Here is a 22232-nt window from a genome sequence, read left to right on the forward strand (position 1 = left end):
CAAACAGTGCGTGTAACAAAGGACTCACCAGCAGTAGTGACCTTGATGATGGCATCGTCCGGATGCTCAAGCTGAGGGAGTGGCACATCTTTGACAGACACCTTGAAGGGTCCCTCGTAATGCACAGCTTTCATCTGTTTGTCCGACATGACTTGAGAATTGGATTGTCTCTTCGAGTTCAAGAAAGGAAGAAGAAGTACGGCGTATGCAAAGAAGAAGAGAGAACCTGGAACGATCTGCAATCTCACGTTCTTGAGCCTGCTTATATAACTACCGGACCCACCGTGATGGCATCAAGACAGCTGCGGGGCACTTCAGCCAAACGCGGGGATCCAGCCTCCAACCCCTCATACTGAGCTTCAAAATTGCAATTGCCGTGATGCATGAAGGAATCCAGAACCTCGGACACGCGGGCGGGATAATGTTGCTGACTTGGGTCTGGTAGTAAAGGTTGTGTAGGGAATGTGTCGCGAAGAAGCGATGGAAGGCTGGGCTCGACCGAGTAGAAGAAAGGCTTGAATTTATATACATAAAGGCCGTGATCGTATTATTCAGATTCCTGATTAAGAAGCATGAGAAGAAGGATTAACAACCTGGGATATCACTATTTCATCAACTTGTCCACAGCCCAACCAACATTCAGACCACGCAAGTCGCCGTAATGCTGGCCTACTCCCAAGAAGACGACAGGGATGCCAGTGGCGTGAACCATGCTGACGAGCGTACCAACCATGTCGCCCACAGTGTCGCACTTGGAGATGACAAAGCCGTCGAGACCACGACCTTTACCCTGGCGGTCAATAAATTGCGCGGAGAAGTTGCGAGCTTGAGCAACGGAATCTGTGCCTACAAGAGCCTCACCAACCATGAAGATCTTGTCTGGGTTTGCGAGTTGACCGAACTTAGTAAGAGAAGACATGAGACGAGTATCATTGTGTCTGCGTCCGGCTGTGTCTACTAGCACAACATCGTATGAGTGTTCACCGGCGTAGACGACGGCTTCCTTGGCAAGCTGGGCAGCGTCCTTGCCGTAACCCTTTTCATAGAGGTCGACATGGCCGAGGTTTTCACGAGCAGTCAATTCTGAGAGGTTGCGTACATGGACGCGCAGTTGCTCGACGGCGCCAGAGCGGAAAGTATCAGCTGCGCAGACCAGAACACGGAAGTTGTTCTGCAGGAAGAAGAAGGCCAGTTTCGAGAGAGAGGTTGACTTGCCGACGCCGTTGACACCAACAATACTGATGACATAGGGTCTGGCATTCGAACCGGTGGTGGTAGATGTGATTGAGCGTAGCAAGTCGAGAGAGGAGGTAGGTGTGAGGATGCGCGTGAGAGCCTTCGCCATAGAATCGCGAATAGTCTGATCAATCGTGGTGAAGTTGCTGGTCTTGAGGCCAATGAGATCGCGCTCGACAGATTCGCACAGACGTACAGCAGCTTCGCGAGCAACATTCTTGTTTAAAAGATGGTCTTCCATGGCTTTCATCGGCTTGACCAGATCCGCAGCTGTCAGAGTCTTTCCGCCCACCATGTTTCGGAAGTAGCCACTGATGGCGCCCAGTCCAGTTCCCACCAGTCCCTTCGATTCGTCTGTGTCGGCTTCCTCCTTCTTCGATTTTGACTCGGCGAGAATAGCGTCAACCTCGTCATCTAGATCCTTGAGCACAAATTGACCCTTGGCTGTTCTGCTGCCCATCTCATCGGTGCGAACTGGTTGTAACGTCGATGAAGCAGCGGGTGTATCATCGAGGCTCTGAGTCGAGTAGTCCAAGACGGTATCCTCATCCTCTTCTGCGCCAAAGCCGTGAGCGTCCCATGTACGCCTTGGCTTTGCAGCTGGTCTTTTTGCGGCTGTGGCTTTGCGCGAAGGAGACTTCTCGTCGCCTGAAGAAGCCGGGGCAGAAGATGCAGCGAGTGCAGCCTTTCTTGAGCGGCGCGAACCTCTAGGACTCTTTCCTTCGAGCAATTGGCTCACGGCCGGCGAGCCAGGTCGCGACGTGTCCGGTGTAGGGATTGGGGTAGCGTCTGTCGAGGCCGAGATTGTGTCGGTAACCTGTCTGGGAGCAGGCTTCTTGAGGGCGGGTACGGGCGGCGGTGGGATGTCTTGGTCGTCACCAGCAGAGCTTGAGGGTGGAGTTAGGTCGGTAGGCGAGTCGGGCTCGATGTCAGCATCGTCAGGTCTCGGGGCTGAAGCTTGTGTCTTGTCGAGCTTCTGAATGAGAGCATCAAAGGTCGGGCCAAACTGGGAGCAGTCAAGCCTTGTTGTGTTCTGCTTCTTCAGGTCGTTGGCGTATTGCTTGATGAAGAGACCACGGACAACATCGAGCAGGTTGTCCACCCATGACAGGTGTAGGATGGATTGGTAGACAGCGACAAAGATCAGACTGGAGTCCTTGGCATGAGTGTACTTGAGGGTGTACTTGTCCGTCTTGAAGGTGGCATTCCGCGGTTGGCTCTGCAGGCTCTGGGCGCGTTCCTCAATGAAGACGTCGTTGATCAGGCTGTTGACGACTTTCTGGGCTACGGGAGCATATGTGCGGCTCCAGACGACGACTCCGGAGGTTGTGATGATCTCGAAAGCGTCCAGCATATTGAATGGACGGTACGAGAAGGTGAGGGTGATTGTTGGACGAAGTCGCAAAGTGTCTAGAACGACGCTTTGTCGCTTTGTCTCATTGATAGTCACTCGCCAGCGCCCGCACTGCGACTGCCGGGCGGTGTGGCCGCCAAGATTGACAAAGTTGGGGGAAGCTCCGTGGTCCGTGGTCCGTGGTCCGTGGTGCGTGGTCTGGCTGTTGCGACTCCAGTAAACTTGACAAGTACCTCATAACAAAAGAGAACACGCAGTAGAGTCTTTCCGTCTGACCCGCCTCCCCTAACCATGCAGCGCGGTCCATACTCCAACATGGGCCCAGCTCAGTCGCCTCCCCTTCACCATCCCGTACCTCAGCACGTCTCTACCGTCCCGCAGTTGCGCTCTCCTCCTCCGCCAATGACACAACAACAGCAACAACAGCAGGCCCAGCAGCAGCAGTACGGCTATGCCCCCAACAACTACGGCCAGCCTCCCTTTGGTGGCTTCATCAACGACCCTACCGCTCAGATGGGCTTTCAGATGGGCAAGACTGCCGTAGCTGCTGGTCAGGAGTACATGGAACAAAACGTCTGTCAAAGCCTTATACCCTTGTGTTCCGAGAAGGAATCCTGCTAATGTTTGCTCAGTTCAATCGCTATGTCAATGTCTCGGCCATGAAGCACTACTTCAACGTTTCGAACAAATACGTCGTCAACAAGCTCTTCATAGTCCTCTTCCCCTGGCGCCATCGTCCTTGGTCGCGTCAGCAGCAGCCCATGGCCACCAGTGGACAGTCCGGTCCTATGTTCCTGCCTCCTCGGGAAGACATCAACAGCCCTGACATGTACATCCCCGTCATGGCCTTTGTCACATACATTCTCCTGTCCACTCTCCTCGCTGGTCTGCAAGGTGCTTTCCGTCCAGAACTGCTCGGCCTTACTGCTACCAATGCCTTTGCCGTTGTCATCATCGAGCTTCTCCTCCTCAAACTCGGCACCTATCTCTTGAACATCTCTAACGAGTCGCAATGGCTGGATCTTGTTGCTTACTCTGGCTACAAGTTTGTCGGCATCATCGTTACCATTGCCCTAGCCGCCCTTACTACTGGCGGTAAGGGTACCGGTGGTTATATTGGCTGGTCTGTCTTTGCCTACACTTACATGGCCAACGCCTTCTTTTTGGTAAGTAGTCAACACTCCATTGTGCCAAATCAAGATCGCCAACAGAAGCAGCTCCGTTCCCTCAAGTATGTGATCCTCCCGGATACTGCTTCAGGCGCTCACAACCCTATCGCCCGCTCACACAAGAGCAGGAGGACGCAGTTCCTCTTCATCTACTCGTACATCATCCAGCTGGCCTTCATGTGGTGGCTCAGTAGCTTGTAAAGAGCAGAACAGTACGAATTCCAAAAATGCAATTATGAAATTTCTCCCCGCTTGTCCAGAAAGGGTCCTTACGATCGATTGTGTCGAGGTGGTACAGCTGCTTAGAAGTTACACTGGACTCGTCCTTTGTTTCTTGGGGATCGTTGATGGCACATGGGAGCGCATTCCAACAGCAGCTCTCTCTCCAAGACCAGCGAGGTCAATGTGGCTATCTATCAAGATGGACAGAGTTATTCAAAATCGAGAGAGGGTCCAGTAAGAACTTGGATTTGATCGAGATTGGTCAAAGGCGCTTCACGCTCTCACTGGATCCCCTTGTGGCCGTCAATAACTTTGTGCACTCTGATAAGTAGGTTCTTCAGAGCATCGGATGCTTGAGATAGTAGCTGTATGCGCTGGATGAGCATACTCATGCGCTTAACATCAACTCCCCTTGTGCTCTCCCTCGCGACAAAAACTCACATCACAATCGGTCACACCCGACAGTCAAAAGAGGTCCCACAAGAGTTTCATGAATCAGAGCAAAATGGATTTTTACGTGCAACTTAACAGCCGAGATTGATCATGGCCGAAAATATGGGGGAGGCAGTGCAAGGAGTAGCTGCATGCACGCATCATTTCTGCCAGAAATTCAACAAACGAGCCTCGTCGATTGTTTGCGGTGATTGCTTTTGCATCGTGATTGATTCAATGCGCGATCAATTGGCTCCAGGGGCGCAGGCACAGAGAGGTGCAAAGGATGCAGAAATGGTGATCCTGCGGCCTCAAAAGAGGGAAAAGGTTTAGGTACCAGGCACGTGAAAAGGTCGGGAAAGTCAAGCAAGGTTCATTCGCGAGCGGGGCTATGCCACGTTCTATTGGCGGGTCTAACTGTTGCTCGACCGTCGACCGGTGAGTTCAGTCTTTCTGCACGGTTTCAGTCGCACTGAGAGGGTCGCCGACAGCTGGAGATTGCGATGGAAATTGGTCAATGATGATGTAGATTGCAAATAGGGGGTTACGCGGTATAGACATGGCGATAGAGGTATTTGATCTGATAATCAAACAGCAACTAAACTGCGGGTGCATGAGTCGGGTGGAGCAGCTTTGGGCTGCTGTCCGTCACTCGCGCTTTGACTTCGTTCGGTTCGGTGACTCTCCCAATCCAATCGGCGGAAGGACATCCCCAAAGGTCGGCTTGGGCTGTTGCTTATTACAGGTAGGGTACGGTCGTCGGTAGCTGCCTTATTCTGGGTTCTGACACACGCGCTTTCCTTCTTGAATCTTGCTTTCTATTCCTTCCTACTCGTACCAGTGTCAAACCCGCATCTGCTTCGCCTCGTTGCCAGCTGCAACTCAACTTGCACCGCCTCAGGCAGCTCTTGTGCTCTCCATTCCTGCGCTATAGTCAGCGCGCATTCGCGCTTTATACAGCCTCCCCACAGCCCCGACGCCCTTGTCGCGACCGCGTGTGGCCATGATATTGGAAGACATCTAAAGAAAGCCCCCCAATACATTCGCCAACATGAGCAACCAAGGCCAGCGCGATCGCTCGGCCTCCTCGTCGCATTTATCACCTCCCGTCTCGGCCGACTCTTTCCAACCCTTCTCCAATCCTTATGATACTCAGCAGCAGTTCCAGGCCAATACTCTCAACCAACAGCAGTTTCTTGACCCCCAAGCCACCCTACTGGACTTCCAATCCCCTTCCTTTGACAACAGTGGCTTCTTCAACGCACGTACTCCAAGCCTGTACAGTCCCAACGGCAGCAGTAGCAACCTGAGCGGCAACTTGTCTCCCACCTCTCTCAGTGCGACGAACCTGTCGCTCAACGGACCCTCGCCTCACAATCTCGCTCAGCAAGACTCTAGCTCCTTCCCTGGATTTGACTTTAACCAGCACCAGTTAGATCCAAACTTACTGTACGGAAATCTTCAGCAGCATTCGTCCAATCCATCACTCGTGGATCCGATGGCCGCGACGCATCACAACCCGACTCCCCCTCACCTACTGCAGCCTCAATTGCGCCGCTCATCGCAAAGCCCCAGTCCACGCGCTTCTCCTTCGTACCAGCAATCGTCGTTTAGTCAAGTCAACCGCCAGAGGTCCGAGTCGCTCGACCCTGCTAGCGCTGCCTACCCGCCTCCTGGCTATCATGGTAATGACTGGGGCGCTGGCCAGGCCTTCCAGTCACACCGCCGCTCGCCATCAGATGCCTACTCGGAGATTTCGTCGCATTCAAACCAGGCTTCACCCTATCTACCCACAGCCGATAGCTTCGATGCTTCACCCATGTTGAACCCCCAGACCGATCCTTCGCTCTTCCCCGATGCTCTCGGTCTTGGACAATTCTCTTTGTCCGACACACATATCCCACCCCATATCAGCCCTGGCCCTAGTCCGGCAGTCTCGCCTCGTTTGTTGCCCCAGTCGCAGCAAGCGCTCCCTGACTTTAACACGGCAAATGGCTTCGCTCTCCAACCTGATCTTGGCTTCCAGACGCAACAACAGAACTTTGACATGTATCCGTCTGCGTCACTCACGGGGGCTGAACCCTTTCCTCAACTGAGCAACGGTGGTACTCCCAACGAGATAGGTATGGCCGACACAATGTCTCCACCCGAGATCAATATCGATTTTGCTCCTCCTTCGAGAGTACCCAGCTTTGGGCCTCCAAACGGTGCTGGTCCTGAGGACGCCCTCAGCCCACCGGAAAGAAGTAAGTTGTGTAAGCTCTTTGACGCGGTATTGGTACTGACTCGTGTCTAGATCGCAGTCGCAATCGAATGCGCGCCAAATCAGACACTTTTGTAGGGTCACGACCCGTTACCCCGTCAGTTGCAGGAAGAGGCAGATCTCCTTCGTTACAGCCTGGAACAAATTCTCTATCGCCTTTCGATGCGCGCCACAGTGGTTCTCGCTCGCCCTCGCCTTCTTCGGTCTCTTCGACGAGTGGCTTGTCTAGACGCTCTTCCACTTCGTCCGTACCACAACGCGACTACATTCTTGACCTTGCCAATCCTGAGAGGGCAGCTAGTGGCGGCAACGACCCTAAACGGACTCAGAAACACCCTGCCACTTTCCAGTGCACTCTTTGCCCGAAGAAGTTCACTCGCGCATACAATCTACGCTCCCATCTTCGCACCCATACAGACGAGAGACCATTTGTCTGTACTGTATGTGGCAAGGCGTTCGCTCGCCAGCATGATCGCAAGCGACATGAAAGCTTGCATTCGGGCGAAAAGAAGTTCGTTTGCCGAGGTCAGCTCAGCAATTCGGAACAATGGGGCTGTGGTCGTCGGTTCGCGCGTGCTGATGCACTTGGTCGCCATTTCCGGTCGGAAGCTGGACGCGTGTGCATCAAACCTTTGCTGGACGAAGAAGCCGCTGAGCGACAGAAGCAATGGGCAGAAGAGCATGCTCAGCGACAAATGCAGAGCGACCAGGGCTTTGTAGCTCCACCGCCCATGATGAACCAGCCCCATCTCCACCCTATCCTCCCAGCCGCTCTACTCCAGATGTATCCCGACCTGGCGAATCTTGATTGGGGCGCTGCTGCACCAGCTATTCCCGAAGAATCCGAAGTATTCAGTGGAAGAAGTAGCTTTGATGCTGGCAGCGGCAACGAATGGGGAGATCTTAGCGAGAATGAGATGGGATCCTACGGGCAGCAGACGCCAAACATGAACATGGGTCTTGCGAACAACGGATGGATGAGTGGCATGGAGCGATAGTCTCGCGTTCATGAACTGCCCGAGATGTTTTACGATCCCCACACCACCTACCACATCATGACATGGAATTGATGTTGGCGTTTTTTCGGAAACATGGCGTTTGTTGAAGGATTTTGAGAATTACTAGATACCACGGCCGGCTTCTCACGCCTTTTTTTGATTTTCTGAACGATGCGTTCTTTTTCAAGCTATGATAGAGGCATTTTCTCGCACATCGATCAATAGCAAATCATGACTGATTACTCCCTTCTACATTCTTCAAGTCTATCCACATCTTCCATTTATTTGCAGGATGAAGTTGAGCTACATGGCACGCTCTCATTGGATATGGTTGCAACCCGAAAATAAACATGCCTTGCAACTGCTAAATAGCACACGGCAATATGATAGGACTTCAGCGCAGGAGTGTTATCGATCTCTGCATGTTGGGGCACATCTATGACTGCTTGACTTTATGTTGCAGCCTGGTATCATGCTATCAAGAGCTTCCCTATCTCATAAATATTAAGCTTTCCCCCGCAGAGATCATTCATGGACCAAGCACCTTTGACACTTCACCCCTCGACCCACCCCTTTGTATACTTGGCACGTACCTTGACCTTTATTATCACTTACAGCTCCCCTACCAGGAGTTTCAATAACAGACCATCAACCATCATCAGCTGTCATCAACCATGTTCGGACTCTTCGGCGGCAAGTCGTTTGAACCTGCAAAGGACATTCCCGACCTTTCCGGCAAGGTCATTATCGTGACTGGAGGTATGTGATCGTTCACAAACGATAGCTGAGGGGGAAAGACCCGAGCACTTACACCAAGCTCCTCAGGAAACACTGGTCTGGGCAAGGAATCAGTTCTCCAGCTCGCAAAGCACAATCCCTCTCAAATTTACCTGGCCGCACGCACGGAGTCAAAGGCCACCTCTGCAATCGAAGAGATCAAGTCTCAGGTTCCCAATGCGAAAGTCGAGTTTCTTTCTCTGGATCTGACCGATTTCGACTCGGTCAAGTCTGCTGCTGAGACCTTCAAGCAGAAGGAGCAGAGACTGGATATCCTCGTCAACAATGCTGGTGTGATGGCAATGCCTTACTCGAAGACCAAGCAGGGCTATGAGATTCAATTCGGAACCAACCACATGGGCCACGCCTTGTTCACCAAGCTTCTTCTCCCTACCCTTCTCAAAACAGCTGAAGAGCCCAACGCCGATGTCAGAATCGTTACCCTGTCCTCTGAAGGACACAACCTGGCACCCCGAAGCTGCGGCGTCATCTACGATCAAGCCGCCGCCGAGACCTTTGGACCCTGGGGACGTTACGGCAGCGCAAAGTTGGCCAATATCCTCTACTCACGTGGTCTGACTGCCCACTACCCTTCGCTCACTTGCGTCGCTGTACACCCTGGTGTCATCAAGACCGAGCTTTACAACTCTACCGAGAGAGACAATGCGTTGATCAGATACGGCCTTGCTGCTGTGGGAAACATCTTCATGGCATCTGTGCCTCAGGGAACCAAGAACCAGCTGTGGGCCGCTACTGCTGCTAAGGAGGAGGTCAGAAAGGCTTACTTCTTTACTACACCTGTTGGCAGCGCTTCTCAGGGCAGTGGGTTCGCCAAGGACCAGAAGGGTGTTGACAAGCTTTGGGAGTGGACGGAGGAAGAGTTGAAGAAGCATGGGTACTGATGAGCGAGAGACTGAATGCTGTGGGAGATGGTAGAGGACCTGGGACGCTGATCGCGGTGTAATTGTTATTGTTTTAGACTAATTTTGTTTTTTAATGAATACTCTTATTTTCCAGAAGCCTGGATTGATATGTTCGATATCTCAACGGGGCTTCAATGAACAAATCGCAGCTCAGTTCATGAACCATGTCTACGCGCAAGGCGAGAGCGAAAGGTGCAGATGCAATGCAAATGGTGAGAAGCACATTTGGTCGCTAATCATATAATATCTTGGCGGTCTTGTTTCCATTCAAGTCGCAGTGGTTTAGTGGTAAAATTCGTGCTTGCCATGCACGAGCCCCGTGTTCGATTCACGGCTGCGACAGTTGTTTTGTCTGTTTGCGCAGACAGAAGTCCAGCTTTTGCTCGGACCAACCGTGATGGGCTTGCGACTCGAAACATTCCCGAAGCTCCGTCTCTCTTGCATTGCTCTAACAACCTTTTTGCATCACCATTGCTCGACATCATCCTCAACCTCGACTTTCCCGCAACACATCTAGACCAGTCTTTTCGTCATCACCATCAACTCAATTGGGACGCGCGCAACACGCCCGACCTCCAACACACAATGGCGCAAACCGTAGTCCTCGTAACGACAATGGGAGAGATAACCCTAGAACTCTACACCGAACATGCACCAAAGGTATCACTCTGCCCACCCATCCTCCTACCTTCAGCATCACTAACCCCTCTCTTCACCCTCCAGACATGCCACAACTTCTCCACCCTAGCAAGCAGAGGCTACTACAACACCACCCCCTTCCACCGCATAATTCCCTCCTTCATGATCCAAGGCGGCGACCCCACCGGCACAGGCCGCGGCGGCGCCTCGATCTACGGCGACAAATTTGACGACGAGATAAATCCTTCCCTACGCCATACCGGTGCTGGTATCTTGAGCATGGCAAATTCAGGCCCCAATACAAACGGAAGTCAATTCTTCATCACATTGGCGCCGACGCCGTGGTTGGATGGCAAACATACGATTTTTGGAAGAGTCAAGGGGGGCATGAAGGTTGTGCAGAGGATGGGATTGGTCAAGGTTGACAAGGATGATAGGCCGGTGGAGGCTGTGAGGGTTCTGAGTGCGAGGGTGGAGGAGTAGAGGGAGGCGAAAGAGAGGGCATGCATGTGCTTGGAGATCGGAACACTGCGGGAGGATATGGGATTACACATGTCGCTTGGTGCAAGAGAAGGTTCAATGATTGGATGAGATACCCAAAAGACAAGAGTATGGCTTGGTAGAAGGACAGTGTGTAATGTACAACCGACTACAGTGGTCACTCTTTTCCTCAAACATCCGTACGTCTCCACAATTAACCCACAAGGAAAGCGTGATGCTATTCAATTCCCTGCTCTTAAGCAAGTCAGATACTACAACGAGCGTCATGGGGGTTCAGGCTTCGGTTCGTTCATTGCTACTCGTGGCCGTCACACAGAGCTTGAGAGCGTGTGTCTGAATGACGAGCAACCAGTGTATGGTACCTCGTCCCTATTCATGCTACATTAGTAGGGATAAGATCGAGCTGTTCAGATTCAGATCCAGATTAAGCACATCAAGGAAAACGCATTTGAAGTATAACAAGTGTGTTCATTAACATTAGAGCGTAGTGTACTGTTTCCAGCTCCTCTTCCTTCTTTGTGCTTCTCAATCTTTTTTATTCCTCCTGCTTTTCATCTCTTTTTTCGAACGGTATGATACAATAGTGGAGGAAAAAAGGGTGAAGACAAGAAACATTGTAAAAGACCGCGACTCAATCTGACCTCGAGAAAAGAAAAAAGAACCTCGCTGCCAATGCATACCAGACCAGAAGGAAAACAAAAGGAAAAAAGAAACTCCAGGTTCCGAATGTTGAATGTCGTGCTGTTCGCATAGAAACAAGAAAAACTCCACACCGATAAAGAAAAGGTATCATCCTTTGCCATAATCGACAACCCAACCAAGTACAGTGAACAGAAAGCTGAAAACAAGAGAACGGCCACGATCCAGGAGATGGAAGCAACCGAGTAGTGGCATGTAGCCGGGCATGCGCTATCAAAGACACATTCAGTCATGTCTCTGGCGATGCGATAGAAGTTCGTCTCCAATTAAGCCAAAATTCCACAGAGTTCATTCCATTGACTCTCGTCGTCAATGAGCAGACCACGATCTCTGCCAACTTGCTCGAGAACCTCAACCACTTTGCGGAAAGAGCTAGCAGCACCGCGCATCTGGGAGCACCTCGCCAGGGAGAGGCCAGCTTTTCTGCCGTTCTTGAGCACAACGAACAACTCAATCCTGAACGTAACCGGCTTAATACCCAAGGAGTTGACTTTGTCAATGCTTGCAGTGATGGCGTTGTCTTGAGGGAAGTATGTCAAATCCTTGATACCGTGTCGTTGCCATTCGCGAAGCATGCGCACCAACTCAGTTCTTGCTCGGGTACGTGGGACATTAAAGGCCAAAGTGCGGACTTCGGGTCGTAGACGGAGGAATCGAGAAAACCAAGAACGTGTTGCTGTCTCGGCACTAGCTGATGTCGGTGTGGTGGACGGTAGAGGTGACAGAGGCCCTGTTGAGAAAGGACTCAGAGGACCAGTGGTAGCGGGGGCTGGCGGAGATACTGTGTATGAGGTCAGTAGATTTCACATTATAGGTTCTGGGAATGCACAACTTACGCTTGTCCGAATCCTTCTTTCTACCGAACCACTTGCTAAAGCCTTTGCTCTCGCGACGCATGGGAAATTCGCTGCTAGAAGAAGACTTGGGTGCAGGTACCTGCGCACTGCTCAGATCCAAGTGGGGTGGTCTGTTATCCCGGTTGAGCACGCTAGGCTTGACAGGTCGACGAGCGGTCTCCTCCCAAGGCATGGGCGAACGTGAACGATTTTGGCTCTCCTCGACCGATGACGAAGGTTCCTTCCACTTGCGGAACCAAGAAGACTTCTTCTTCACAGTCCCGTCCTGTGATCCTTGAGAAGAGACTTGGCTCAGAGCAACACCACTATCGCTACTCTTCTTACGAACCATTCGTGGGTCTGCGGTAGGTACAGTCAAACGACTCTTGTCGACAACGGTATGTTCTGACATCTCCGAGCCTGGCTCCTCAACAGAGCGCCAGTTGTAGGGGCTGTTTGGCGTGATGGGCGAGGAGGGTTGAACCATACGGACCGTTCTTTCAGGCATGGGAGCTGTGACGGATCTGTATCTGCTGGATTGGTCGACTGAACGTCCGTGAGAGCCTTCGGGTCTGCCTTCTTCGCTTATGATAGGCAGTGGTGCTCTATTGTCCATCAAGTGGTGGTCAGGAGCTGAGACAGCGCGCTTGTCGCCAGGCATGATTCTGTCAAGGTTGGCCAAGACTTGTTCGATCTTCGCTGAGCCATCGTTGCCTTCAGATGCGCTTCGGACTGCCAACTTGTGGCGTGTCTCTTCGAGAGTACGGTGGATGAAGGTATTGGGGGTATCAGTGGGTAGAGCAGGCAGAGGGCGCGGCGCGGCATGTTCCTTGATCGAGCTACCAGAATCCCTCTTAGACACGGACGATGGAGGAGTCTCGTAGCCAGCCTTCTCGGTCGCTGAGGTCGTCGTAAAAGTGCTCGAGCTGAATGAGCATCTGTTGAAAGCTTCTTCGCAGGCTTGTTCGAGCTCACTACTAGCTTTGCGAATATCTGTTCTTCCAGCACCAGCCGAATTCTTTCGAGGGCGTGTGCGGGGACCGGGGGTGACAGACTTGTCCTTTCTGGAGCGAATGGCATTGTCCACACGGCAGGAGGGGCTGTTAGCATCAGGTGTAGGGCTTCCGTGCAAGAGTTGAGAGAATCTGGCCTTTGCCTGGAGTTCCGGAGTGAAGCAGGCGTTGGTGCTAACGGCAGCTTGAGAGCTTTTGCGATGATGAGAAAAGCTGACCTTTCTCTTGTGCTTGTGAGAGCTCACTGTTCTCGGCATGACGGGTGGGCTGCTAGGCCAGACAGAACTGACGACCGAGTTTCGGGATGTCGAAGCCTTTGAGATGGAGCGGGTCATAGACATCCTGTGCTCTTGCTTTACTAGGCTGGAGCTAGAGATTGAGTTGCCATTCTTCTTCAGCATCTCGACCCGAAGCGCATTGGGATGGCGTAGACTATGCTGCATGTATGCCTTGCGACTTCCGTTGCTCTCGCCTCTACGATGGACCGTGACCTTGGTGTATGGCGTTCCGTTGGGGGTAGTCTGGTAGCGAGAGGATCGGTAAGGGTCGTAGCTGCTGTCAGAGGGTAGGTTCTCATCGACAGCTTGCGGCGTGCGGAGATGCTCATCGTTCATGATGGAATATTGCGATTGCGACTGCTGCTTCTGGTTCGGCATCGGAGGCTGATCCTTAGGCTCGTTCTTGTTGTGTTGGTAGTCGCTGGCAGAGTAACTGATGGCATCAGCACCGCCGAGATAGTTCTCGAGATTTTCTTCGCGATGCTTCATGAGAGCTGCATAGAAAAGCTTTTCTTGGTTTGGCTCATTGCTGACGAGCTTCTTGACAAGAACCGACTGAGGCACGCTGTGCCACAGAGTGCGCATATTACGGAGGATCTCTTTATCGACCTCGGCTTCGCGCGTAACGGTCCAGTCCTCGAGGATAGGTGATGGACCAACCCAGGCCTCCTTGGAAGCAAGAGGTCCAGTGTATCCCCATTCCTCATCGAACTTGTGAAGCAGAGGATGCTCCCAGATCTGCTCCATAGTAATACGTCGGCGTGGATCAGGGACGAAGATCTTGCGCAGTAAATCCTGGGCGTCACGACTCAGCTCTGGGGGCATGTAGTAGTCGGCCTCTGCGATGGCGCGGTACATAACGCTGAGGTTTCTGTCCTGGTCGTAGTTGAACGGAGTCATTCCAGTGAGCATGACATAGAGGATGACACCACAGCTCCACACATCGGCTCGCGCCCCGTCGTAGGGTCTGCTTTTGATGACTTCAGGTGCAGCATAGTGCGGGCTGCCACAGGCCGTCGTCAGTTTCTTGCCCTCTGGTTGCAAAGCAGCCATTCCAAAATCGACCAGTTTGACTTGAATGTTTTCACGGTCCAAAAGAATGTTCTCAGGCTTGAGGTCTCTGTGGTGAATGTGCATGCGATGGCAGTAGAGCAGAGCAGCGACAATTTGGCGGAAGATGTAGACAGACTCTTGCTCTCCTAGGCCGCGACATTCTTCAATGTAATGAAACAGCTCTCCTCCTTCAACATATTCCATAATCAGGTAGAGTTCATTGTGGTTCTCCCAGACATCATACAGCCGGACGATGTTTCTGTGGTCGAGCAGCTTCATGATGGCAATTTCACGCAAGAGACCTGGTGGAGGAGGGGGCATGGCCTTGCCAGCGGCAACAAGATCCTGCAGCGATTTGTCGGGCATCTCGGCGAGGTTGGCCAGACTTTGGGCCCGGACTGTCTCTGCCATCTTTCTCGAGATGATCTTGGCAGCACCAATCTGACCAGTATCCTTGTGTCTGACGAGGCGTACTGTAGAACAACCGCCCTGGCCAATCGTCTTTCCAAGTTGCCATCGGCCAACGAAACTCTTGCGACCCGATCCCGACGCGGTTGTGCAGTTGGATATTTCGGAATAACGCTTGCTAGCTCTCTGGGACTCGGGCGCAGCCGAGGAGAGGCGATCCTGGTTTGTCGATGAGGCGGCAGGGCTGCTCGTTCGCACGTCGAGTGTCCCATTGGCGGCGAGCGACTGGTTGTGGGGGAGATGTGCGGGTGATGATATTTCGGGGACTTTGGAGGACCGCGTGCTTCTGTGCGCAGATGAATCTATGTTGGCGCGAGATTCGCCGGGCCCAAGGACTTCTCGTCTTGATGATGGTCGCGTCGAGCGACGTTGGTAATCGGCCATGTTGGCAGGCTTGTGTCGCCTTGTGTTGATATTGTTTGTTGATCAAGCTTCGCTAGATACGGCTTGTGGTATACTGTATTGTCCAAGCACCTCTGGCAGATGCGGGCTACCCAATTGTTTGATTAAAACAACAGAAAGCTGGGTCGAGTTGAAAGAAAGCGAGCGTGATTAATTATACATTGGCCGGTGTATTAGATGCAGGTCGGGTAATGAGCGGAGTGGTGTTGCTGGCGGCGCAAGAAAGACAAATGAGGGATGTATCTATAGAGTCGATGAAGGATAGTCGGGCGCGTGGATATGCGCGTGGCTGGACAGGAAGGGAAGGCGTGCGTAGGTCGATAAGGAGCGACAAGGTACAAGCAAGGTGATGGAGAGGGAAGGAACCACCAAGAGACGGCGAAATCGTCAATCGACACCAACGGTGGCCTTTGTCAGCGACTAACAAGAATCACTGCGCCGAGACGAGGGGAACGGAATGACAGAATCAGGAGCTCTGTTTGTTGTTGGCCGAGATGATTAAATGTTTTGATGTGCAAGCTAGGAATGCTGCAACGGTGCGCGACGTTGGACCTCCTGCTCGCTGCAATTCGACTCACATTCTGACTTACGCTGTGCGACGCTTTCACTAGAACATGAACCTCTTTCTACGAGACACCGCCATCATTGTCTATCTTTGTGTGCTTCTACCATTCGCGTTGCATGCAAATCAACACAGCCAGCGACACATTCAAGGCATTCAAGGCGTACCATCGTCATCTGGCGTTCGGAGCTTCATGTCAAGTTTCAACCGTCTCCCCCTGACATGCAAAAACGTTGCACGTACCCCTGATGTCGCTATTGAAAGCATCGAGATGATGAGCAAAAAGGGAGAATTACCATCGCAGGGGATGACCTCCTGCTCTAGCAGATATGAGTCTGCCTTTGAGAGAAATCTCCTGTCCGCGATGCTTAGAAGAGAAAGACGAGGTCTGGGGAAAGAGAAGAAGAGCTGGTGGGGGAATGCCAAGTTTGGAGACAGCCGAACTGCAGGCACGTGGAAACAATGTCGTCAGATCCGATAGACACGGTCGAATACCACCAATACATTCATAACTGAGCAGAGGGGAGGATGGAAGAGCAGAAAAGTATAGCTTTATTGTAAGAAAAAGATAAAGGACTTTCACATCGTCCAATCGTAACAAATCCATCGCCATTCAGAATCGAACGTAAAGAGGTATCCAAAACAAGCAAGAAGCAATGGACAGAAGTCCGTAAAGTCGCAGTCCCCCGGCCAGATGCCAGCTCATCAACGCCCTGTGTAATGTAGCCAAAAGACAATCCATACCCATAGCCCTCTGCGACTTGGAAGAGAAAAGAGAAGAAAAATAATAATCAAATGCATGCTTTCCGGTCCGTAACAGCGTAAGTATATACGATAAGTAATACAATAACAAAAGGGTATCACCGTGAGGTTATCGTTGTTGTTAAAGTTGATGTTGTGTTGCTCGCTTCTTCGTCAGGATGTTCGACTTCATGCCGATGCAGAGACGGCAGGGCTCGAGTTTTCACTCTTCATTGCTGGAGATATTGAACCGTCCTTTCGGTCATTGTCTCCCGAGTTGGTGGGCGCTTTGCCGCAACCTTTGACGAGAATATGCCTCTGTTGTGGAATTAGTTATAGAACGTAAACATGTGGATTCCGAGGAAATCGTACCTTCAATGCATCCTTGCGGGAGAAGCTCTTATCACAGTGACCACAGGGGAATGGCTTGACCGCCAGATGAATGCGCTTGTGCCTCTTGAGATCGTGGTTGCGGTTGAAGCTTTGAGGGCACTGATCGCATTTGAAAGGTCTGTCGTTCTGAGGGTTTGGTTGAGCCTGGGGATGGTGTCCATACATATGTTGCATATGCGCTGCGTGGCCACTGTTGTATGCAGGCATCATCGAAGGAGGCATGCCACCAACCAGAGCAAGCTGGCTGTTAGGGTTGCCGACGTTGGACAAGACCGGCCCTGGCAAAGGGTATTGGTAAGAGGGACGCTGGTGTGTATACGGCGACTGAACATTCTGTGGTTGGAGAGGAGGGATCTGTCCATGCCCGTTTGCAGGTGACATGCGAGGAATTTGGCCGCCTGCACTCATTGGGCTCTGCTGAACAGGGGAAGGCCCCGATGAGTAGCCGTACGCTGACTGTCCGTTGTGGCTGTGCTGTGATCCGTTGAAGTATGTGGGCGTGGGAGGAGGCCTTGCGAAAGAGTCGTGGTGGTTCACTGGCGATGCCTGGGTAACAGGAGTGTGGCCTCCCATCATCGCTGATCCGATGCTCGAAGACTGAGAAGGCAGAGCAGGGAGATTGACGGGTGCCGACATGGACATGGAGGTAGGGAACGGGTTCTCTGGGAAGTTTGGAGGAGGCAGGTTCTCGGAGATGTGAGGCGAGTTGTTGCCCTTGACAATCGAGTTGAGAGATGGGGAGAACAGACCACGCTGGTTGGGGCTGTTGTGAGATTGGAAACCATAGGGAGTAGTGCCGGTGTGCGAAGGAGGCCACATGTATCCGGTAGGGGTGAAGGGGGGTACCGAATGGTTGGCGTGAGAGCTGCCGGTCGGCATGTTGGACGAGTTAGGGCTGAGACCGTCACTCGAGATACCACTCGGAGGGGTCAACAGGTTGCCGACGCTAGTCAAGCTCGAGGGGATGGATGGAGTTGGCTGAGATGTGCCAGCATAGGAGTGGTACTTCTGGTGCAGCGACGTCAATTGAGGAGGCGGCAGTTCGAAGTTGGGAAGGTTTGAAGCATTGGGTCTGCGAGAAGAGAAACTCGTAGGAGCACCCATTGAATCCGACCCGGGAATCATATGTGACGGGAGAGCAACGATGGCAGCCACGTTGGCGGATCGCAGGCTTTATTCTGCAGGGTCAGAGGACGAGATGGGTAGCGATGCGGGCTGCGGCGGTTGAGGAAATGAACAGCCGAGGAGATGGAGGCTTGCGAGATGGCTTTGCTAAGTTATTTGAGGCAAAAGAGAGGGCTCCTTTCTGCCGTGGTGGTGATGGAGTGGTCGGACTGGATACCAGAGGCGCGGGTGGTCGGGTCACCTCACTGCAGCGCGATTCCAGAAACCCGGAAAGAGTCGAAGCCTGACGTTGCTGTCCGCTAGATGGAGCAACGATGGTCAAGATAGAGGCAGAATGTGACGCGAGATGCTGCGAGTCAAACCGAATGAACACTAGAACGTCTCAGCGGGTGTTGCGCAACAGGAGGCGCTACCCAAGGCCACGATCGGGGGAAGAGGCTTACATTGAGATCAAGCCTGCTGCGCCTGGGGAGAGATCTGGGAGCCCGGAACTGTGGTTGTGCAGACGGCAGGGTCACACGCACGCGTCGTACAGGTATCGAGTATTCGCAGAAGATGAACAACAAACGTGGCTTCCGTGCTGGGCAGTTGCAAGCTAGACAGAAAATGCACGTTTTGGGAGAGCTGCTTGGATGGTGGAGAGGGTGGCTTGCAGGGGCTTTTGGTTGGAATGAGAGCGAGTGGACGCAACAGAAGGAGTCGAGCAAGGGGGAGAGATCAGAGCAGCGCGAACGAGTGCTGGGTAGACAAAGAAAGCCTTTGGTGTTTCGAGTGCTTTGAGGTCGAGGAACGAGTCGCGCACGCGCAGGGCAACCAGACGAACGTCTTTGAAGATGTGGGAGGAGGGCGATCCTTTGTTAAGCTTAGGTGCCCTGGCGCTTTTAGAGAACGGATGGCGGACTCAAGGGCTGGACACCAGCGGAGAGGTGAACATGCACGGCAATCTAAATGACTAGTGCGCTGTCTGAGAGGCCGCTAGTGGTAGACGAGATCCATGCGCGAGCGCGAGGGAATCTGGAAGTCTGGATCGAGTCTAGTAGGGCAGAGGGGTGCAAAAGAGAGGGCGAGCAAAAAGAGCCTCCCGCGCCTGCTACTGCACTAACCGCTCTCGCGCAGACGATGCACCTGACAGGCAGGCAATAATCCTTCCGTTCCCAGCGTCTTTTCTTCTTTCATTTGCGATCCTTCACGCTTCGGCTGCCGATACGCTGTGTGGGAGGAGAGTCCGACTGGCCGCAGCCTGCACGAGGCCCTGTTTTGCTGTATTCTCGTCCGTGTGCCGGTGTCGTTGCTGCCCATCTCACACCCTCATCAAACCATGCAGCACCCTGTTTCCTCTGGCTCAGCTCACTGCGCGAAAAACGGTATTTGGAAGCGGCCGCTAAGCGCGTTTCTCGCAAAAAGTGAAAGCAGCGGGGTGGTCCGTTCGCTAGCTGGGTGACTCGGTCTAGGGACTAGACTCTCGGGGCCGTTTTGCGCGGGACGGGCTTGAGTAGACAGCACCACCATCGCTTGCGCGCCCAACTCCCCCGACCAAGACACCACCAACTGGACGCTCGCGTTTCATTGGGTCGGCCGCCAGCGTGATAAGCGCCAGCCTGCAGATCCAATCCAAGCGTGCGGGCGGCACAGAACGTGAACAGGCCAAGTCTAAAGCAACCTTCCCCAAGATGGGCCTATGCAAGCTTGCCTGAACATCGCTTCAAGACTGGTACAGAGAGGTACGACTGGTCATGCCACGAGCATGACTGCACAAGACTTGGATCTTCAATGCGAGCCTTCACATCAACAGGTTCTGTGCCTGAAGCTGGCAGCATGCAGATGATTGCATTGTCAACAGCCGATATTCTGGGATTGTGAATGGCCATGTGCGCAGCGCGGGGTGGGAGACACCAGGTCAGCAGATAATAATTCCGCCTTCTTCTTGTCCACTCAAGCAGCATGATCCTGACGGAGAATTTGAGCAGCATCACGATAGATCGAGACAAGCAGTTATTGCACCAATCTATCTTCGCGACACCCATGTTGTCGTCCAGATATGATGTGCTTCTTTCAGCTGCAGGGAAGAGCTCGTTAGCGGTGCCAATGTCGGTTTCGGTTCTCCGCCCGGATCAGCATTCTCAGCCATGTCACGCAAAGCCCTTCTGATTGATCTTTGTGAACCAAACTCCCGGTCTTGTTCTGATGACTTGGTTAGATTTGATCAAGGCTCACTAGCGACTACTGATCTTGCACTCACGTGGCCACCATTGCCATGCATTCGCCAATTCCTCGTGTGCTAAGATGCGCTGACTGTCACGGCAGCAGCAAAAACATTGCTTCAGTCTCATACTCGAGTACTGCAGTCGCAATCATCCGGTCGTCACCATGTGAACCGTTATGAAGCCGTTATAGGCAAAGCTTTATATCATGGACAGAATCAGGATGGGCCAATCGTCCAGCACTTGGATGTCGCGCGAACGGCCGGTAAGACTTGCTTACAGACGAATCGGTTCCCATCAACATCCCCGTGCTAGACTTTGTATGTCGCTGTCGAAATGCACGATTCTTATGTACGTCAACCCTAGCCTCCAACGAGACAACAACTGGGTGGTGATGCAGCTTCGTCAACTTGTTGTTATTGTCGAGTGGTGGTCCTCGCCTCTCTCTCTCTCTCTCTTTCTCTCTCTCTCCCATCCCAGCTCTTCGGGATCAAGGATGCAGCAGTCACTATTGCAGGAGACGCGCATGCATGAGAAAGCAAAAGAAAAAGCATCCTGTTGTCAATCGTTATGCATGCAAGCAGGTGGGGGCTGGATGATCATCATGATCACAGCCATGCCGCTTATGTCCAAAGCGGCATGGCGTCTGGAGACCGCATCCTTCCCGAGGTCGAAGTTGACGCGTGCACGGTGTGCGAACCCTTTCAGAATTCTGCCGCTCCCCTTTGGCGAAGCTCTTGTTGGTGCGTTTTCTACGTTGTTCGCGCGCGCATTCTTTTGCAAACGGCGAGAGGCCACAGACATGTACTTGCTTCGGCTCAGAACGTACCACTCGACGCGTGCAGCGCGCTCTCCATGGTTTCAGCATTCTTGGAGCAGCTCGTGTGCTGGGTGAGTGATGAATGGACGGTTTGAGACAAAAGATTCGGCCAATAAAACCATCTATTAAGCGAACACTGGCCCTTTTCACTTAGGCAGATATTTAGCTACCGAGTCTAGGCTCCTCTCAAATCTCTTTTGCTCCGATTCCTCGTCGAGTGTGGTTCACTAGGTTTGTCACGCATATCATTTGTTTCGCCAATTTTCTTCTTCAATTTCGGCATCCTGCTGCAGGCAAGCGGTAAACGAGTTCGCCTACAGCATCTGTGTGATCGCCCAACCCACTCCTCGGATGAGGCGCTTCTTTTCACCTGAATCGTTTCTCCAAAGTCACGCCTCTGGCAGTTCCCCATACGCCACTGCCGGAGCTTTTTGCTTTCCTCTTGTGCCCTGTTGGCTTTCGGCATGGGCCCTTCACGCCCTCGGGGTCCCCGAGAGAAATCCGCTCAACGCTCCAGGGCTAATTTAGAACAAACAGCGATGTTCTGAAGCTTGTTTGCTGTCTTTGCATCGGCACGCCCCGACGACCTCGTTGGCTTTTATGGTGCGCAATAGGAGCAAGTCCGTCTGCTTGGATCTTGCTGGCGTCAACTCTGCTCGTCGTCGGTCCGCAATTTTCTCCATTCCATGCCTTCCACGCTGTGGCTTGATCATCGGTACCCCACGTTCATGGCTGCCACGCGAAGTTCTGCTGCGATCTTAGCCATTGTGTGTGGTGATTCAGATCGCAACGGTCAGCGTCTGTGGGCTGGCCATGTTTCCTGCGTTCTCTATCGCGGTCATCGAGGTCATGAACCGCGAGCGCTGATTATCAGATGGTTGGTTCATTTCCAACGCTGCGTTTTGATGTTGTCAAAGTATCTGCTGAGACCGCCTTGTCAAAGGCAAGATGGTATGGACCATTTTCTGAATTCGGCTTTCATAAAACAGACCCGTACTCGGCCGTGCGGTCAATGGCCTGCTGCAAACGGTCGCTTTCATTCCTCAGGCAAGCGGACACGTGCATGCATTTGAGGCATCATTTTGCGATACGCACCTGTCTTTTGTCTTTTCCAAGTAGAATAAGCT

General features: G+C 52.6%; 8 protein-coding genes across 8 annotated transcripts; 5 read left to right on the forward strand and 3 right to left on the reverse strand.

Moving 5' to 3' along the window:
- Positions 1-604: 604 nt before the first annotated feature.
- On the reverse strand, positions 605-2907 carry M438DRAFT_267102 (P-loop containing nucleoside triphosphate hydrolase protein; the record flags this gene model as incomplete). The annotated part of the gene is made up of 2 exons (XM_029900155.1): positions 605-2572; positions 2803-2907. The coding sequence occupies 2 exons, from the start codon at positions 2905-2907 to the stop codon at positions 605-607; spliced, it is 2073 nt and encodes a 690-aa protein (XP_029764075.1).
- M438DRAFT_352640 (YIF1-domain-containing protein) lies at positions 2882-3960 on the forward strand (the record flags this gene model as incomplete). Its single annotated transcript, XM_029906805.1, has 2 exons — positions 2882-3163; positions 3223-3960. 2 exons carry the CDS (start codon positions 2882-2884, stop codon positions 3958-3960), a joined length of 1020 nt encoding a protein of 339 aa, XP_029764076.1.
- Positions 3961-5322: 1362 nt separating this feature from the next.
- Positions 5323-7942, forward strand: M438DRAFT_134375 (uncharacterized protein). Its single transcript, XM_029898846.1, has 2 exons — positions 5323-6659; positions 6710-7942. Exons 1-2 carry the CDS (start codon positions 5465-5467, stop codon positions 7672-7674), a joined length of 2160 nt encoding a protein of 719 aa, XP_029764077.1. The 5' UTR covers positions 5323-5464; the 3' UTR covers positions 7675-7942.
- Positions 7897-9472, forward strand: M438DRAFT_343012 (NAD(P)-binding protein). The gene is made up of 2 exons (XM_029904887.1): positions 7897-8433; positions 8500-9472. The coding sequence occupies exons 1-2, from the start codon at positions 8349-8351 to the stop codon at positions 9351-9353; spliced, it is 939 nt and encodes a 312-aa protein (XP_029764078.1). The 5' UTR covers positions 7897-8348; the 3' UTR covers positions 9354-9472.
- Positions 9473-9846: 374 nt separating this feature from the next.
- Positions 9847-10628, forward strand: M438DRAFT_290845 (peptidyl-prolyl cis-trans isomerase ppi1). Its single transcript, XM_029901725.1, has 2 exons — positions 9847-10034; positions 10098-10628. The coding sequence occupies exons 1-2, from the start codon at positions 9960-9962 to the stop codon at positions 10494-10496; spliced, it is 474 nt and encodes a 157-aa protein (XP_029764079.1). The 5' UTR covers positions 9847-9959; the 3' UTR covers positions 10497-10628.
- Positions 10629-11393: 765 nt separating this feature from the next.
- On the reverse strand, positions 11394-15509 carry M438DRAFT_134517 (Pkinase-domain-containing protein). The gene is made up of 2 exons (XM_029898847.1): positions 12050-15509; positions 11394-11994 (listed from the first exon to the last, which is right to left on the reverse strand). Exons 1-2 carry the CDS (start codon positions 15243-15245, stop codon positions 11480-11482), a joined length of 3711 nt encoding a protein of 1236 aa, XP_029764080.1. The 5' UTR covers positions 15246-15509; the 3' UTR covers positions 11394-11479.
- Positions 15510-15745: 236 nt separating this feature from the next.
- M438DRAFT_134533 (uncharacterized protein) lies at positions 15746-16530 on the forward strand. Its single transcript, XM_029898848.1, has one exon. It carries the CDS (start codon positions 15878-15880, stop codon positions 16304-16306), a length of 429 nt encoding a protein of 142 aa, XP_029764081.1. The 5' UTR covers positions 15746-15877; the 3' UTR covers positions 16307-16530.
- A 225-nt stretch (positions 16531-16755) lies between these two features.
- Positions 16756-18063, reverse strand: M438DRAFT_332367 (uncharacterized protein; the record flags this gene model as incomplete). Its single annotated transcript, XM_029903499.1, has 2 exons — positions 16756-16884; positions 16939-18063. The coding sequence occupies 2 exons, from the start codon at positions 18061-18063 to the stop codon at positions 16756-16758; spliced, it is 1254 nt and encodes a 417-aa protein (XP_029764082.1).
- Positions 18064-22232: the final 4169 nt, after the last annotated feature.

This window comes from Aureobasidium pullulans (assembly GCF_000721785.1).
Source record: "Aureobasidium pullulans EXF-150 unplaced genomic scaffold scaffold_3, whole genome shotgun sequence".
Classification (NCBI taxonomy): domain Eukaryota; kingdom Fungi; phylum Ascomycota; class Dothideomycetes; order Dothideales; family Saccotheciaceae; genus Aureobasidium; species Aureobasidium pullulans.

Bases quoted from the DNA above. Each gene is read 5' to 3' on its own strand.
- M438DRAFT_343012 (XM_029904887.1), top strand. From the start codon at position 8,349: ATGTTCGGACTCTTCGGCGGCAAGTCGTTTGAACCTGCAAAGGACATT. The intron at 8,434-8,499 runs GTATGTGATCGT...CAAGCTCCTCAG, and splicing joins GGTCATTATCGTGACTGGAG to GAAACACTGGTCTGGGCAAG.
- M438DRAFT_134517 (XM_029898847.1), bottom strand. From the start codon at position 15,245: ATGGCCGATTACCAACGTCGCTCGACGCGACCATCATCAAGACGAGAA. The intron at 11,995-12,049 runs GTAAGTTGTGCA...CCTCATACACAG, and splicing joins AAAGAAGGATTCGGACAAGC to TATCTCCGCCAGCCCCCGCT.
- M438DRAFT_134375 (XM_029898846.1), top strand. From the start codon at position 5,465: ATGAGCAACCAAGGCCAGCGCGATCGCTCGGCCTCCTCGTCGCATTTA. The intron at 6,660-6,709 runs GTAAGTTGTGTA...ACTCGTGTCTAG, and splicing joins CCTCAGCCCACCGGAAAGAA to ATCGCAGTCGCAATCGAATG.
- M438DRAFT_134533 (XM_029898848.1), top strand. From the start codon at position 15,878: ATGAACCTCTTTCTACGAGACACCGCCATCATTGTCTATCTTTGTGTG.
- M438DRAFT_290845 (XM_029901725.1), top strand. From the start codon at position 9,960: ATGGCGCAAACCGTAGTCCTCGTAACGACAATGGGAGAGATAACCCTA. The intron at 10,035-10,097 runs GTATCACTCTGC...TTCACCCTCCAG, and splicing joins ACACCGAACATGCACCAAAG to ACATGCCACAACTTCTCCAC.